Source organism: Silene latifolia, chromosome X, assembly GCF_048544455.1.
Source record: "Silene latifolia isolate original U9 population chromosome X, ASM4854445v1, whole genome shotgun sequence".
Classification (NCBI taxonomy): domain Eukaryota; kingdom Viridiplantae; phylum Streptophyta; class Magnoliopsida; order Caryophyllales; family Caryophyllaceae; genus Silene; species Silene latifolia.
This window is the reverse complement of record NC_133537.1, coordinates 228,160,960-228,176,920: the sequence shown is the minus strand read 5'-3', so window position 1 is coordinate 228,176,920 and position 15,961 is coordinate 228,160,960. Positions and strand designations below refer to the sequence as shown.

General features: G+C 39.6%; 1 protein-coding gene across 1 annotated transcript in view; it reads left to right on the top strand.

Annotated features, from left to right (window-relative positions):
* LOC141623829 (MADS-box protein CMB1-like) overlaps nt 1-15,961 on the top strand; it is a 106,247-nt gene that overhangs the window by 18,275 nt on the left and 72,011 nt on the right. The window contains exons 2-3 of the mRNA XM_074439981.1: nt 12,469-12,547; nt 12,658-12,719. Of these exons, the coding sequence (XP_074296082.1) occupies nt 12,469-12,547; nt 12,658-12,719 (141 nt within the window). The remainder of the gene's footprint in view (nt 1-12,468; nt 12,548-12,657; nt 12,720-15,961) is intronic.

Here is a 15,961-nt window from a genome sequence, read left to right as displayed (position 1 = left end):
TGATTTTGCCTAAGGTGCCCTTTCGGGTTTTCACCTTAGCTTTTCCTTTCCTCTCATGGTGGCTCGCACTCGATTTTTCATTTTGCCCAGAACGCCCTTTCGGGTTTTCGTTTCGTCCTCGGCCACCTTCCCAATCTTGCCTTAGGTGCCCACCCTTGTGGGTTTTCACCTAGCCGGGATTTTCGATTTTTTTTTTTTTTTTTTTTTGAACTTGCATTGACAAAAAGAACAATTTACATATGTTACACTTACTCACTCCCCCACACTTAAATCTCACATTGTCCTCAATGTGGAGGAGTGCCAAATTCTTCAAGGGTTTTGGTTGAAGGGGCCCGAACCTTCACCTTGATCATATGCCCCCCGGTTGCTTCTTCTTCTTTCTCTTCTTTCTCTTTCTTTCTTGGCCCTCAAGTAGGCCTCATCAACTTGAGTTTCATTAATGGTGGGTTGGTAATTTGGTTCATGTTGGTGGAGAGTCATGCTGAAAAGGCCTTGAATGAAGCCGAAGGAGTCTTCATGGGCTTGAGCATCATAGTAAGAATCTTCAATATATTGGTGGTGCCTTTCGTTTTGCACCCCAAATTGGTGGCTCACTTGCTCACGCCACTCGTTTTGGCTTTGCCACATTGCTTGATTTTCCGCCTAAGCCTTGGCGTTTTGTTGTTGTCACGCATAAGACTCCTCTTGTCTTTTAGCAATCTCTTCAAGCATTCTTCTTTGAGCCAATTCAACCTCATCTCCCAACCTTTTGTGCTCTTCAAACGCATTACGAAACTGTTCCAAACTCTCCAATCTTGGCCCTTGTTGTTGTTGCCAAGAATGGGAAACCCTCCCACTAATCTCTTGCAAAGTCCCTCGGGTCTCCTCAAAGTATTGGAACATTTGATGTTGCCATGGTTCGAAAGTCGGAGTGGAGGAACCCCCGGCCTCATACATAGGGGTGTCTTGAGGCGGTTGGTAGGACGAAGGAATATGTGGGGTAGCATGAAATCCCCCCTCAATGATCTCAACCTCTCTTTCTTCCATTTGTTGGGGACCATGGGATGGTTCAACCGCTCTTCTCTTGCGCATTCTTTGTGGGGGTGGGTTGGGGAGGTTGCCCTTGGCGGGACAAAAGAAATCACGGGCTCTTGGTCCACTTGGAAGGGGTCCATTCATTGGTAGCCTCATGTATTGGACACCCCCCTCCCCCAACCAATAGCAACTCCATGGGACCGTGTCCAAGGCGTGGATCATATGTGTCTCCACCAACTCCGCTTCATTGTAAAGATTATTTCCCCACACCCTAGGTTGTTCATCGGGAATAGCACCAACCAAGCTAGCCACAAAAAGAGTGACCAAACCTCCACAATTTATGCTCCCCTTCTTTTCTCTGTGCTTTGATGCACTAACCACAAAAAGCTTAGCCCAATCCGGAATCCCCTCCCCTCGGGCAACATCGCCCAAATGCACTCACGGACCCCATCATTTAGCTTTGTAGGTTCCCCCATCGTAAAGAAGAAACAAGATATCATCCGTGTAAGAATTCGAATGGGGGGGGGGGGGGGGGTTGTGATGGCGGAGGTTTTGTCATTATTTGTCATGTGAGTTTTTCCCATGAGTGCACACCAAGTATCATTCAAGGCCGTTCCCGGTGGGTTAATGGAGGAGGGTGGCCTAGTAATTCTTAAAATCTCCCTCACCCTCTCGAAGGTTAGAGTGTGCCACATTTGTTCAACCTAAAACTCACCCTAGCATTCTCTCTTTCCCCCGTGATTTGGATGGTAGAAAGGAACTCTAAGGTATAGGCGGGGTACGTATGTGGTTGAAGGTTCATGTACCTCTCTAGTCCTACCTTGGTGAGGAAGGCAAGGGTTTGGTCATAGATACCCATATCCCTCAAGGTCCCCGGGTGAAGGAATTTTGATACAGGCAAGGGTTTGCTCTCAAGGAACTTGAAGAAAGTTTTGGCTTGTGAGGTTAACCCTTCATCCCCCCGGAAAGGCTTAGGTGGTGGTGGTGGTGGTGGTGCATCGGATTGTGCTTGGGTTGAGGACTTGATACCTGTCGAAGTGAGTACCAAAAATAATATTTATAAATTCCGAACAACAACTAGCAAGCGGTAGTAAGGGTCGATCCGCAGGGAGGTAGGGAGATAATAGTTGCTTTTAATTTTAGTCTAAAGGTAACAGTTTGAGGGGGTTTTGATGTGAATTAAATTTAAATCTAATAATATAAACTAAATAAGCAAATAAAAGTAATAAAGGATGTGAACAATGATAAAAAAAAATGCTAAGACGGTCGGTTCACTATAGCTGCGATGGCACACAATCCTAGGTAAGTCCAAAATACAATTGCGTAGGATGGGTAAAACAAGTCCTCTCGGTCCAAGTTAACTAGTAGCTCCTTTCGGCCTATGCTACTAGTCCCTAGGTCTCACTAATGCTAGCTCTCGCCCCGATTAGTGATTCCTAAAGCCTAAATTACATTATCTCTCGATCTCAGCAATTTAGTCGTCTCAATTCATTAATTAATGCCCTCCCCTATCTCTCGATCTACGGGTAGGTCAAAACTAAGCATCTAACAAGTCTCCTCTCGGTCTCATTGTTAAATATTGCACTTAACGAATCAAACGGTGCTAATCAGACACGAAGTCGGTCGATCGACCAGCTACCCCAGTCGATCGACCAAGCCCTAATTCGGGGTCACCTATTCTAATGCCATCTATGCTATAGATCCCCTACATCCTAGCACGGGGTGTTTAGCTAGACATATTTACGCAAATAGCAGGAACTAATTTGATAATAAGCATAATGGGTTGCATAATTGAAATAATTGAATGAATAAATTCGCATAAAACTGTAACTAGGGCTTGGGATTCTATCTAGCAAGAACTAAAACTAAATAAACGAATAAAACAATACTGAAATAAAGGACTAGAATTACCAAAACAATGGAATAAGCGATGAATCCGAAAGTAAGGTACGAACTTTATTGAGAATTCTAAACTGCGAATAGCTAATGTATTTTATTGTATGTAAACTAAAACTATGTATGATATGAACTAGGTCCTCCATACAGAGGAGTTGAATCATGTTATAAAGGAATTATCACGTAACCTAATCCTCATAACCTAATTATCATGGGCTTTGTCACGTCTTCTAGTTTGCGTCAAACTCGTTGTTCAGTCGATCGACCAGTAGGACCAGTCGATCGACTAAGTTCCGCTGTACAGAAGCTTCTGATAATCGTGCTCTGATTGATCGACCAAAGGCATCAGTCGATCGACTGACTACTCTTTCCTGCAGACTTTTGTTCAGCATTCTGACAGTCTATAGACCATGTAGGTCAGTCTATAGACCACTGTAGCTGGTAATCCGCTTCTGAAACTCTCGCAAATATATCTTTCAGGCCTTGAAATGCGCACCAAGTTCATCTCTCGAGTCACTACTTCGTGTCAAATGCAATGCTAAGTACTTAGGGACGGATTCGGCTCGATTTCCGCTGAATTCTTCACATTTCTGCAATATTACACAAAAACACGAAAGTAGACGGAAATAGGGAAAATAATAGCATAAACAACATAATTGAGCTCTGAAATGCGTGTAAAATAGGGTGTAAAACATCATATTTAGGACACGCATCAAACTTCCCCAAACCAAACCCTTGCTTGTCCCCACGCAAGAACTAGACTCGATTCTAGGACTTAATGGAACGATTTCAATCTCAGAGCGAAATGCAACTATAAAGCCTTAACCAATTTAATGCTACAATTAACAATCAATTAGCAATATGAATCATGCAAACGAGTTATGTAGTCGTTGAAAACTGCTGAACCGTCAACTATAGAGAGTGGAGGACACGCATCAGGACTCACCCCTTTTCTTTGACTTCCCCTTTCCAAGTCCAAAAACCATTTTCCTTTCTTACAAAAAAATTTCAAAAACAATCACTTAAAGCAACCAAAATCTGAAAAAATTTCTATGGGGCAATTCAACAAACACCTTGTGTGCACTAGCACAAACTTGATTATTTAAGGTAATTTTGTTGAATTGTGCCTTCCCTAACAGAAAATAATTGCCAACAATCCCCAATAATCAATCACAAGCAAGGATTTAACTCAACTACACAATGTAAATTGAATTAAACAAATTGAAAACAAAGAGAGTGGAGGAAAGTTGTTATACCTTCCCGAAAATTCTCAAACTTGCTTGATTGAAGAAGAATGTTGCATAAAAATCTCTTTGTGACCAAGAAATCCACTTGAGAAAGCTTCAATTTAAACCGGAAAAGTTAGGGTTCTTGGGAAATTGGGGGATTTTTGTCAGAAATTTGGGAGTGTGAATGTGTTTTTGATAGCAAAGATGAACTTGGTGAAGAATTTGGTGAAGATATTTGAGGTTTGTTGATGATATAAGATGATTTGATGAGTGTTGGAAAGAATGAGAGGAAGTATTGGGGTTTTTGTCGATGAATGTGTTGGTATAGAATGAGGTGTAAGACGGGATTGGGAATTGTAAAGAAACGAGAAAGCAGACCTGCGTAGGCTGCGCAAAATTTAGGTTTGCCTGCACAATCGTGCGCAGCTGCGCAAGCCTTCTGCGCAGGCTGCGCTGAGGCTCGCAGTCCAGATTCTTGTTTCTTTTAATTCTAAATTCGATACTTAGCCAATTTTGGCTCTATTTCCCTTGATCCCTCTTAAAAGCTTCCTCCAATGAACTTGTCCATAAAACCCGGCTCTCATCTCCTCTTGGGCACGCCTTCCAAATCACTACATCATTTAACAAACTTCAAGTGCTTTTTACATGTCAATGCAAATTAAATTAATTAAACGAAATTAACATGCAAGTAAATAAATTACGGAAATAAACTACGCTAGGAAAGCAATTAAATTGGGATATAATATTTACAAATTTGCCGTTATTTAATGTCGATGGCTCGACGTAGTCCTTGTTGGAGATTTAATCTTTGTAAATTGGATCTTCTAAAAGAAGATCCTCTTCACCATGTAACTCGATTCCCTTGAAGTAATGCTTCAACCGTTGCCCATTGACCTTTATCACTTTTCCCGAGGTCGGGTCTTCTACCCCCACTGCTCCATGTGGAAAGACTTTCTTGACTTTGTAAGGCCCATACCACTTCGACCTTAGCTTGCCGGGAAAATTCTTGAGACGACTTTGAAAAACCAAAACATCTTGTCCTTCTTTAAAAACCCTTCTTGTCACCATCTTGTCATGCCAAGACCGAGCCTTTTCCTTGTAAATGCTAGCATTGTCATAGGCATTGTGCCTAAGCTCTTCCAATTCTTGGATTTGAAGCTTTCGGTGCAATCCCGCCTCAACGACATTTTGATTGAAAGCTTTGATTGCCCAATAGGCTTTGTGTTCAACTTCTACGGGAAGGTGGCATCCCTTCCCATAAATTAGCCTATATGGAGACATGTCGATTGGGGTCTTATAAGCCGTTCTATAAGCCCATAGAGCATCTTCAAGCCTCTTGCTCCAATCTTTTCGGTCGGGATTGACCGTTCTTTCCAAGATATGCTTAATTTCCGGGTTAGAGACTTCCGCTTGGCCGTTTTTTTGGGGGTGATAGGCCGTAGAAACCTTGTGGAGCACACCATATTTTTGAAGCAAGGTTGAGATCACCTTGTTGCAAAAATGAGTTCCCCTATCACTAACAATGGCCTTTGGGAAGCCGAACCTTGAAAATATGTTGCTCTTGACAAATGCCTTCACCGTCTTTGCATCATCACATTTCGTGGGAATGGCTTCCACCCACTTAGACACGTAATCAACTGCCAAGAGGATGTAGAGGAATCCATAAGAATTAGGGAATGGCCCCATGAAGTCTATTCCCCAAACATCGAAAACCTCCAAATAAAGCATCGGTTGTTGGGGCATTTCGTTTCTACGTGAGATGTTGCCAAAACGTTGGCATCTATCGCAAGTATTGACGAAAGTGTGAGCATCTTTGAACAACTTGGGCCAATAGAACCCGCACTCTAGGATCTTTCGTGCCGTTCTATGAGGCCCAAAGTGACCCCCACAAGCATACTCATGGCAATGTTTGAGGATAGATTGAATTTCTACATCCGGTACACAACGCCAAATGACTTGATCTTGGCACATCTTCCATAGGTATGGTTCATCCCATATGTAGAATCTAGAATCGGACTTTATCCTATTTCTTTGACTTGATGAGAGTGAGGTTGGAAATTTCTTTGTTACCATATAGTTGACAAGGTTAGCATACCAAGGCTCAACGACCTTCATAGAATATAGAGATTCAAGTGGTAAGCTCCCGTCCACCACTCCCATGGTCTTCACTAGATCCTCATTTATGTGAATCCGACTCAAATGGTCGGCCACCACATTAGCACTCCCTTGCTTGTCCTTGATCTCGATATCAAACTCACTCAACAAAAGAACCCATCTCATTAGCCTTGTTTTGGTGTCTTTCTTGTCTAGAAGTTGTCTTATAGACTTGTGGTCGGTATAAATGATGACCTTGGCACCCAAGAGATAAGCCCAGAACTTTTCAATGGCATACACCACCGCCAAGAATTCTTTTTCCGTGGTGGTGTAGTTCCGTTGAGCGTCATTCAAAAGTGAAGAAGCATATTGTATTACATGAGCAACCTTCCCTTCCCTTTGGCCTAAAACCGCGCCAAGGGCATAATCACTAGCATCGGTCATGATTTCAAAAGGGAGGTCCCATCTCGGAGCTTGAATTATCGGGGCCGTCACAAGCTTTTCCTTCAAAGAATCGAATGCCAACCTACACGCATCATCAAAAACAAACTCCACATCCTTGTGCAAAAGCTTGCACAAGGGGTAAGCAATCTTGGAGAAGTCCTTAATAAATCGACGGTAGAAGCCTGCGTGTCCTAGGAACGACCTTATCTCCCGAGTATTAGTAGGATATGGCAAGGTTTTTATCACTTCAACCTTAGCCACATCCACCTAAATCCCTCTCTTTGAGACTATGTGATTTAACACGATGCCGCTTTTAACCATAAAGTGACATTTTTCGGAATTCAACACAAGGCGTGACTCCGTGCATCGTGATAGGACCATAGTTAGGTGGTCCAAGCAAGCTTCAAAATTGTCTCCATGGACGGTGAAGTCGTCCATGAAGACCTCTAAGACTCTTTCTACAAGATCCGAGAAAAGACTCACCATACAAACCGAAGGGCATCCTTCGGTATGCATATGTTCCGAAAGGGCATGTAAATGTTGTCTTGGATTGATCCTCCGGACATATGGGAATTTGAAAGTATCCGGAATATCCGTCCAAGAAACAACAGAATTCCTTCCCCCCTAGCCTCTCTAGCATTTGGTCTAGAAAGAGTAGAGGGAAATTATCTTTGAACATCACGGCATTTAGGCGGCTATAATCGATGCAAACTCTCCACCCGGTTTGAATCCGGGTGGGAATTAAAGCTCCTTCTTTGCCCTCGATTACCGTCACATCACCCTTTTTAGGTACACATTGAGTGGGACTTACCCATTGAGAATCGCTAATGGGGTAGATGATTCCCATTTGGAGTAGTTTGATGATATCTTCCTTCACCACTTCCATCATTGGTGGATTCAATCTTCTTTGTGGTTGCCGAACCGGCTTTGCTTCCCCTTCCAACCGGATCTTGTGCATGCAAACGCTTGGGCTTATCCCTTTAAGATCCGCAATGCTCCACCCAAAAGCTTCCTTGTACTTGTGCAATACATCCACCAATCTCTTTTCTTGATCACCCTCAAGTTGGTTTGAAATTATGAGAGGTAGAGTGTTGTTTTCCCCAAGAAAAACGTACTTCAAGTGGTCGGGGAGTGGTTTTAGATTGGGGGTGGGTGTCTTAATAATGGATGGGAGTGGTCTTTCAAGGGAGGCCTCTAGGGGAAGGAATCTGGATTGGTAGTCATAAGAAGAGGAAGAAAAACAAGATTTCGGGGAGCTCAGAACTGCGCAGGCTGCGCTGGCTTGCGCAGGCTGTGCCAAGGGCTTGCGCAGGCTTCGCCTGGGCTCGACATTTCCTCCTCAATTTATTTCATTTCTTTTTCTTCCTATGATTTTTCTAATGGTTCTTCCTTCTCCAATGCCTCTATATTTTCCTGCACATCATGAGACAACAAAAACCGCAACCCTTCCTTCTCGACATCGTTAGTGAGGGCCACCTCAAGTGGGTCCCTATGACTCAATTGGTAAACTCGATTTGCCAAAGGTTCAATTTTATCATGAAAGTAGCAAAAACTCAAATCATCGGTCTTTTTCATCGTCTCATACACATTATACTTCAAAACTTTCCCTTCAAATTTCATGGTCAAATTTCTATCATACATGTCAAGTTTGGTTTTGGAGGTTCTCATGAAAGGCCTCCCTAACAAAAGGGGTGTAGCCTTGGAATCCGGTTCCATGTCCAAAACATAAAAATCGGCCGGAAACATGAATTTATCAACCTCTACCAACACATCTTCTACAAGACCCATGGGGTGAATTGTAGAGCGGTCCGCCAATTGTATCACAACATTGGTCTTAGACAAGGGAGGCAATTCTAAGGTCTCATAAATGGAATAAGGCATAACATTAATAGAGGACCCCAAGTCTAACATAGCTCTAACAAAATCTTTGCCTCCAATTGAGCACGGTATAGTTAGCATGCCCGAATCATCGCACTTTTTGGGAAGATTTTGTTTCAAAATTGCCGAGACATGCCTACTAACCGTGACTCTTTCAACTCCTTTCCTTGGCTTCCTTTTAGGGGTGCAAAGTTCTTTGAGAAACTTTGCATACCTAGGGACGGAGTTAATGATAGTAAAAAGAGGGATTTTGACTTCACATTTCCTAAAAGTCTCATAAAGATCGGAGTCTTTATCAAACTTCTTGGGACTTGTGAGGACACTAGGAAATGGTACCTCCGGTTCATATTCTTTTTCAATCTCTTCAAGTTAATCTTTTGTGTTGGTGCTTCCTTTCTTTCCTTTGTCAATGCTCAAAGGACTCTTTTCTTCTTCCTCATTAGCTTTTGAAGATGTCCCTTTCTCTTGTTCAACCACAAACTCTTCTTCAATTTGCTCTTCAATTTCAATAACCGTTTCTTGTGACTTGCCCCTTCTCTTCTTCTTGGGAGGGGATTCTAAAGTTCTCCCCTCCTCAATGTCATAACACTAGCATTTTCTCTAGGAGGAAATGTAGTGGAGGGAATAGAAGTGGAATTCCTTTGGTTTTGCTTGGCAAGCTCTTGGGCAATTTGTCCAAGTTGGACCTCAAGGTTGGCAACCTTGGCATCACTAACACCCTTGTCGGCTTCAATCTTGTCAAACCTCTTGTTTGTTTTAACTTGCTCTTGCAAAATGTTCTTAAGCAAGTCTTGAACACTTGGTTCCTTTTGAGAATTGGTGTTGTTACCTTGATTGCCAAATTGGGATGATTGACCTTGGTTTTGGTTTCAACCTTGGTTGTTGAAATTTCCATTCCTATTTCCTTGAGAATTTGAGCCTTGACCTTGTCGGGAATTTTGGTCCCTCAAGTGGTTGAATTGGCCATTCACAAAGCTCTTTGAGGTGTCACCACCCCAACCAAGTCGAGGGTTGTCTTTACTCCCAACATTGTAAGTGTTGCCACTAGGGTCATAGTTGTAATATCCTCCTCCGGAAGGATTCCTAGCATTGTAATTCCCATAACCCATTGCACTTACATTTTCCACTCCAATTCCTTCTTCAATCATAATGGGGCAAGCTTCCTCCAAATGAGGACCTTGGCAATAGTTGCATTCCACTTGATTCCTTTGACCCCCATCTTTGTTTGGATTGTTCACCATCATGTTTTTCACTAGGTGAGTTAGGTCAGTCACACTTTGCTCAAGATTTTGAGTAGATGAGGAAGAGGTTCCCATTGAAGATGCATTTCTTGATCTCCCTTTGACTTCTACCATAATTTCTTGTGGTTGAGGCAAGTCTCTCAATGATTTCCTTAGCATCCGCTATGGAATAATTCTCCAAACCTCCCTCGATAGCGGAATTGACCATCCTTTGATCTTCTTGGCCTAACCCTTCATAAACGTTAACAAGAAGGTCATCCTCACTCAACCCATGGTATGGGCATTGAGCCACCAACCTCTTAAATCTTTTCCAATATTTATACATGGTTTCCCCATTGTCTTGCTCTATTGTGGTAATTGCCTTCTTTGCACGGTTATGGCGTGAGTCGGGATAGAATTTCTCAAGGAAGGCCGCTTTCATTTCCTTCCAAGTACTTATGGACCCCGGAGTAAGATAGAAAAGCCAATCCTTGTCCGCATCCAACAAGGAAAACGGAAAGGCACGAAGCTTGAATTGATCTTCCGTCACCCCATTTGGAATGGCTCCTTCACACATCATGTGAAACTCTGATAAGTGCCGGTTAGGATCATTCCTCGCTTGCCCATGGAATTTGGGTAAGTTGTGAATGAAGAAACCCTTGAGTTCAAAATTGGCATTTGCTCCCAAAGTGGGATATGTGATGCATAATGGTTGTTCATCATAGTTTCTTGCCCTTATCTCCCGAATGGTTCTATTATCGTTCGCCATTCAAGGATATTGTACTTCAATAGGGTCTACCGAAAGTGGTTCTTCTTCAACTTCGGCTTCCCTAGGTGGTCTTTGGTACCACGGGTTCGTAAATAACCAAGAATATGCTCCGAATGAATCCTCCTCAACGGGAGTAAATTCACCACCTTGTGGGGAATTAAACATAAACCTTGACACTACACAAAACAAATTAGAACTTCCACTTACTTAAAACAACAAGAGGAATATAAAAACAACTAAGCATAAATTAACAAACTCAAGTTCTAGCTATGTTGGCCTTCCCCGGCAACGGCGCCAAAATTTGATAGAGAATAAGACTAGGTCGTTAAATGCTAGAATTAAACTACCAAATTAACAATTTATAAGCCAAACTATACTCTAGATTACTCTAATGGATAAAGTAATATAGTGCAAGTAAGGGTCGGTCACAAGAGAAGGACTTTTAAGCTAAAAACTTGAATTGTAAACTATTGACTATGAAAAACAAGGTTATAAACAAACAATGGTTATCAACAATGACCAACAATCGATAAACATAGATAAAGGGGGGTTTTTGAGTTGATTGGTAACATGAAACAAAGTAAAATTGTAAACTTTGTCTAACAAGCAATATAACAAACACTTGGTGAGTAAGATGATTCAATAATTAAGAGGACTTGGTGCAATTCTTCCTTTGTAACCAACAATAGTAAAGTTTGACTCTTTTAAAACTCTCCTCTTATTTTCAACCCAATACTTTCAAGTCAAGATGTTAACATACACCAATTAAACCATCCATGTATGTCCTCCAAGTTTAATCAACAATTCATTAAACCATGAGTGCAAATCAAACATGAACATTAAGAGTTGTGCCAAGACAAGAAGCTAGGATCAATTCTCACAAGATTAAACCATACAAATGAGAAAAGACATGAAATTTCCTATTTATTGCTTGAATCCTTTAATCCAAATCAACATACAACAAGCTTGCTCCAAATAATCTTAGATAGATTAAACCATTTCTCTAGAATTTGCAATAGTTGGGTAAACAAGATGCAAGAGTGATCAATTCTAACGTTCATCTACTCAACATGAAGATTAAGCATAAGGAAAGATCATTAGATAAATAAGAAGAGATTAAAAGAGTCTTACAATACCAAAGTTGGAGACTTTGGATGAATTACGCCAAGAAGGGAAGGATTTAGCCTTCCATAGTCTTCATAACCCAAAACAATAAGGAAAGATTACAACTTGAATGAAAATTGTCTTCTAAATTATTACAAGCTTAAAACCCTAAATATGAGATTAGATGATATGATAGGATGATAGATGATGATTTAGGTCTTCAAACTCTTGGGTATATATAGGGCTTCACGAAAACCTAAAAAGATTTCCCCTTAAGAAGCCCAAAAGAAGATTAGAAATCCCGTAAAACAGAGCTGCGCAGGCTGCGCCAGAGTTGTCCTTGCCTGCGCAATCGTGCGCAGCTGCGCACCCTGTTTGCGCAGCCTGCGCCTAGGCTCGCACTTTTGGACTTCTAATTTTCAAGAGCTAGACCTCTTCAAATGCCCTCATTTCTTCTAATCTTCACTCCTACTTCTCCCAGCTGGGTTCTAGGTTACATGTGAGCCTCGTGTGCCTTGTCTTGACCTTTGAAAGGTGCTCTTTGCCTCTCGGGTTCCGTGCATTAAGATCAATTGTCCAACCGAGGTAAAATACACAAGTTACCACATCATACCCAATTGCCAAATGCTAGGAAAAGCATACTAAAAGACTCATATTAAAAGACACGGGGGTGATAAAATCACCCTCTTAGACCGACACAAAACACTACTATCAGTAAGCTAGCGCTAATGATGTTAACTTAAGCTGAAATATAATAATCTTGAAACAGAAGAATGAATATGTGATACTTGGATTGCTAATGTAAAGCAAATTTTGTCAGCATGACCAGAACATTGGAGAGATACCAAAGGTGCAGTTATGGTTCCCTTGAAACAAACCAACCTTCCAAAGAGATTGAGGTAAACTTGGCCTGGTCTACCCTTCTTTTTTGATGTCTTCACTTACTCTAATTAATGTCATATCGACTCGCATATATGCATAATGTCGTGACTCGGTGACTCCTGAGCAGGGTAGCTACCAAGATTATCTTAAGCTCAAAGCCAAAGTTGATGTTCTACAGCGATCCCATAGGTACCTTTTTACGTAAATGTATTCTATTTTTTCTAATATTATTTGTTACTCATGAAAAGATTTTGAAACAATTATTTTACAACAACTATATAAGAAGTTTTATACTCCGTAATATATAAAGAACTCCTTATATGAAACTGATTTCTAACTTTGGAAATGAGTTTTCATGTCACAAAAGGTGATACGAAAATTGCGCAAAAGCGGTTTAACAGAATAAGAACAACAATGAAATAAGTATATTTGTTTCGAAATACGTCAAGATCTCAAAACAATGCTTCGAAACCTGTTTAGAAATCAAACCAATGGAATATTTATTCGATCTAGACCTATTGACTATAACTCGGGTTAATGCTTGAAAACGCGTGAAACAATAACGACTTTTGGAACGAACTCGTCGAACCGATGTTTACAACTGTAAACGAAAAACTCACTGTTTTTATTCTATAACTCAATCTACGAAAATATGTGTTGTAACGGAGGCGTCCCGTTACCCAATAGTTAGTTGATTAGGGTGATAAGAACAAATATAGCGAATAATAAATAAAGTGACACACAGATATACGTGGTTCACCAGTAAAATAACTGGCTACATCCACCCTGAAGGAGAGCAAAATTCACTATTGTGGAGACAAAAGTAGACCGGTATACACGCGCTCAATATGAGCCAAAAGTATACCCTATTCTACCAACAAAATAGTAATCTAAAAGAGACAAAAGAGACTACCTAAACGAGACGAAGGACAAACGATCTTGAGATCAGCAAGATCCGAACAGACTCCTTCAATCTCCAAATTCAGACGAACACCAATCTACTTGAGCCCGGAACAAACAGAAGCTTCCTCCCCGGAGGGAACCTCACAAATCGACTCTCATAAGATTGCGCTCACAAATACTATCTCCACCTCCTTAATTAACCGAGACTAATATAAGGGTCTTTATATAGATTATTTCACCCTTAATAAAAGACCTAGAATAATTAGGAAACAAAGACTATTAGGAAATTAATAGTAATTTCCTAAACCAGATACAAAACTCACGTAGAAAACAACCTAAGAGACCAAAGAAAAGGAAACACAAAGTGGGCCCCACACCCACTAAAGTTTCCAAGAACACAAAGCTAAGTCACGTAAGCCTTAGACGTTGACGATTTTCCTATACAACGTCAATTACGTGAATGCTTATTGGCTTTTGCTGTTTCTTCTTCTTGCCTTAACTTATTCCGTATTTGATACAAATTCAAGGCACTAAATCCTAACAATATGAATACATGACTCCTATTTATAACTAAACTAACCTGACTCCTAAACGGAATAAGGAAACTACCTATACTGTTATTGAAACTAGGTAAGTAAATAACTACTCCTAAGTCCTAACAGAACTAGGCAAGCAGTAAATAACTCATATTAAGATTAGAAAAGCAATAAACCTAATACTTCTAGTTTTAGGAAACTTTTATTATTCCTAACTAGATTAGGATAACTCTAATTCTAACATCTATAGAATTCCTTGTTCACGCCTGATTTGGATCAAAATCGCTCCTCATGTCTTCGTGTATAATTTCCAAGTCCAAGCTGAACTCGTCTTTGTTGTTACTCCATTTCGAATCATCCCCTCCCCCTTTGAAATGAATTGTCCTCAATTCTTGAAATTCTAACCCTTCGAGATCAATCACGAACCTTACAAATCCAGTTGTGAAATAGATGCTAAACAATAGTAAGAAGCTGGAGCATAATCTCAAATAATATTCTTTGATGCAATCCCCTAGCTCACTTAGCCCTTTTATTTTCGAAGCTCTCTTGTGCCATATCAGCTTGTGCCTTCCACTCCTCCACCCTTCATGCACAAAGCTTGAAAGTTTATCACAAACCATGTTGTCGAACAAACAAATCGTACAAGACGATTCTTTCATAGCTGCAACACTCCGCTCCGTTTAAAAATCAACCAAATAATAACTTGGCTGATCTTGAAACTTGATAGAGTCTAATGTCTGTTCCTCATGATAAGCGTCGAAAATACAAGGCAGCGCCGGATCAAACTTAACATTGTCTGTTCCTCAGGGGTCTAATGTCTAATGTATGTTCCTCAACAAAATGTCTTTTTCTTCTGACGGATTTAGTGATTATAATTTCTAGAACGTTATGTTGAATTCAAGGGCGGTCTGGCGGATCCAGGAACTTAAAGTACAATGAGCTAATAATTAAAATGAAATAAAAAATTGCTTACAAAAAAAATACAAATTAAGAATTTACATAGCTAACTAAATTTTACTCTACGAGGTCCAATATATTCAAATTCAACAAGCAACCACCTCATCATTCTCAATATTATTTACATTTTCCTTTAAATATAAAGCACCATCAAGTTGTTTAAAAATTCGTCATTCATGTTATTTCAAAGTGTGCTTTTTATGATACTAGGTGGTATCCCGCGCTTTGCGCGGCCTGTTTTAAAATTTAATTATTATAATTGAAGAAAAATTACATAATTTATATATGACCTTTAATATTTTTACTTATAAATAAAAATAAACTAATTTTTCTCAAATTAATTTTTTTAAGGTTTAACTTCAATGTTTTAAAATAAAATACATACAATTTTAATTAAAACTAATAAGTGATAATTAATTATGCATGATCAACGTTTTATAAATTTTTTTGTGACTACTCAAATATCATATTAATTAAAATAAAATTTATTCGAATAATGCAACAATCAACATTAAGTTCTCAAATTGTATCATTTCACAATACGTTATATTCCAAGTCAATTAATATTTTATCAAAATGATGTGAATATAATTTTATGTAATTTTTATTTTTTTATGTATAATATATGATATTTATGTATCAAACATATAGAGTTCAAACTCAACTTATTCAAATGTTTTGATTGTGTCTTGGATGTGTTATTGTGTCAAACATATCTTTAAGAATTGCACCTTTTGTATTTTTAAACAACTATATATAAATGATGTTTAAGAGTCTACCTGTAAATAAAATAGGTTAAACTTTCTCAAATAATATTTTTTGAGGTATAACTTCAAAGTATTTAAAAGATAACATATAAAATATTTAACTAAAAGCAATATTTAGCTAGTCATAATCAATATTTATACTTGACGTATATATATTTTAAATGAAAAAGAAAAATGTAACGTTTTTTCTACCTTTTCATATCGTTTATAATACTATATTATTAATAATCATTACTTTTGTTTTAATTATTCAAATGCACTCGCGATC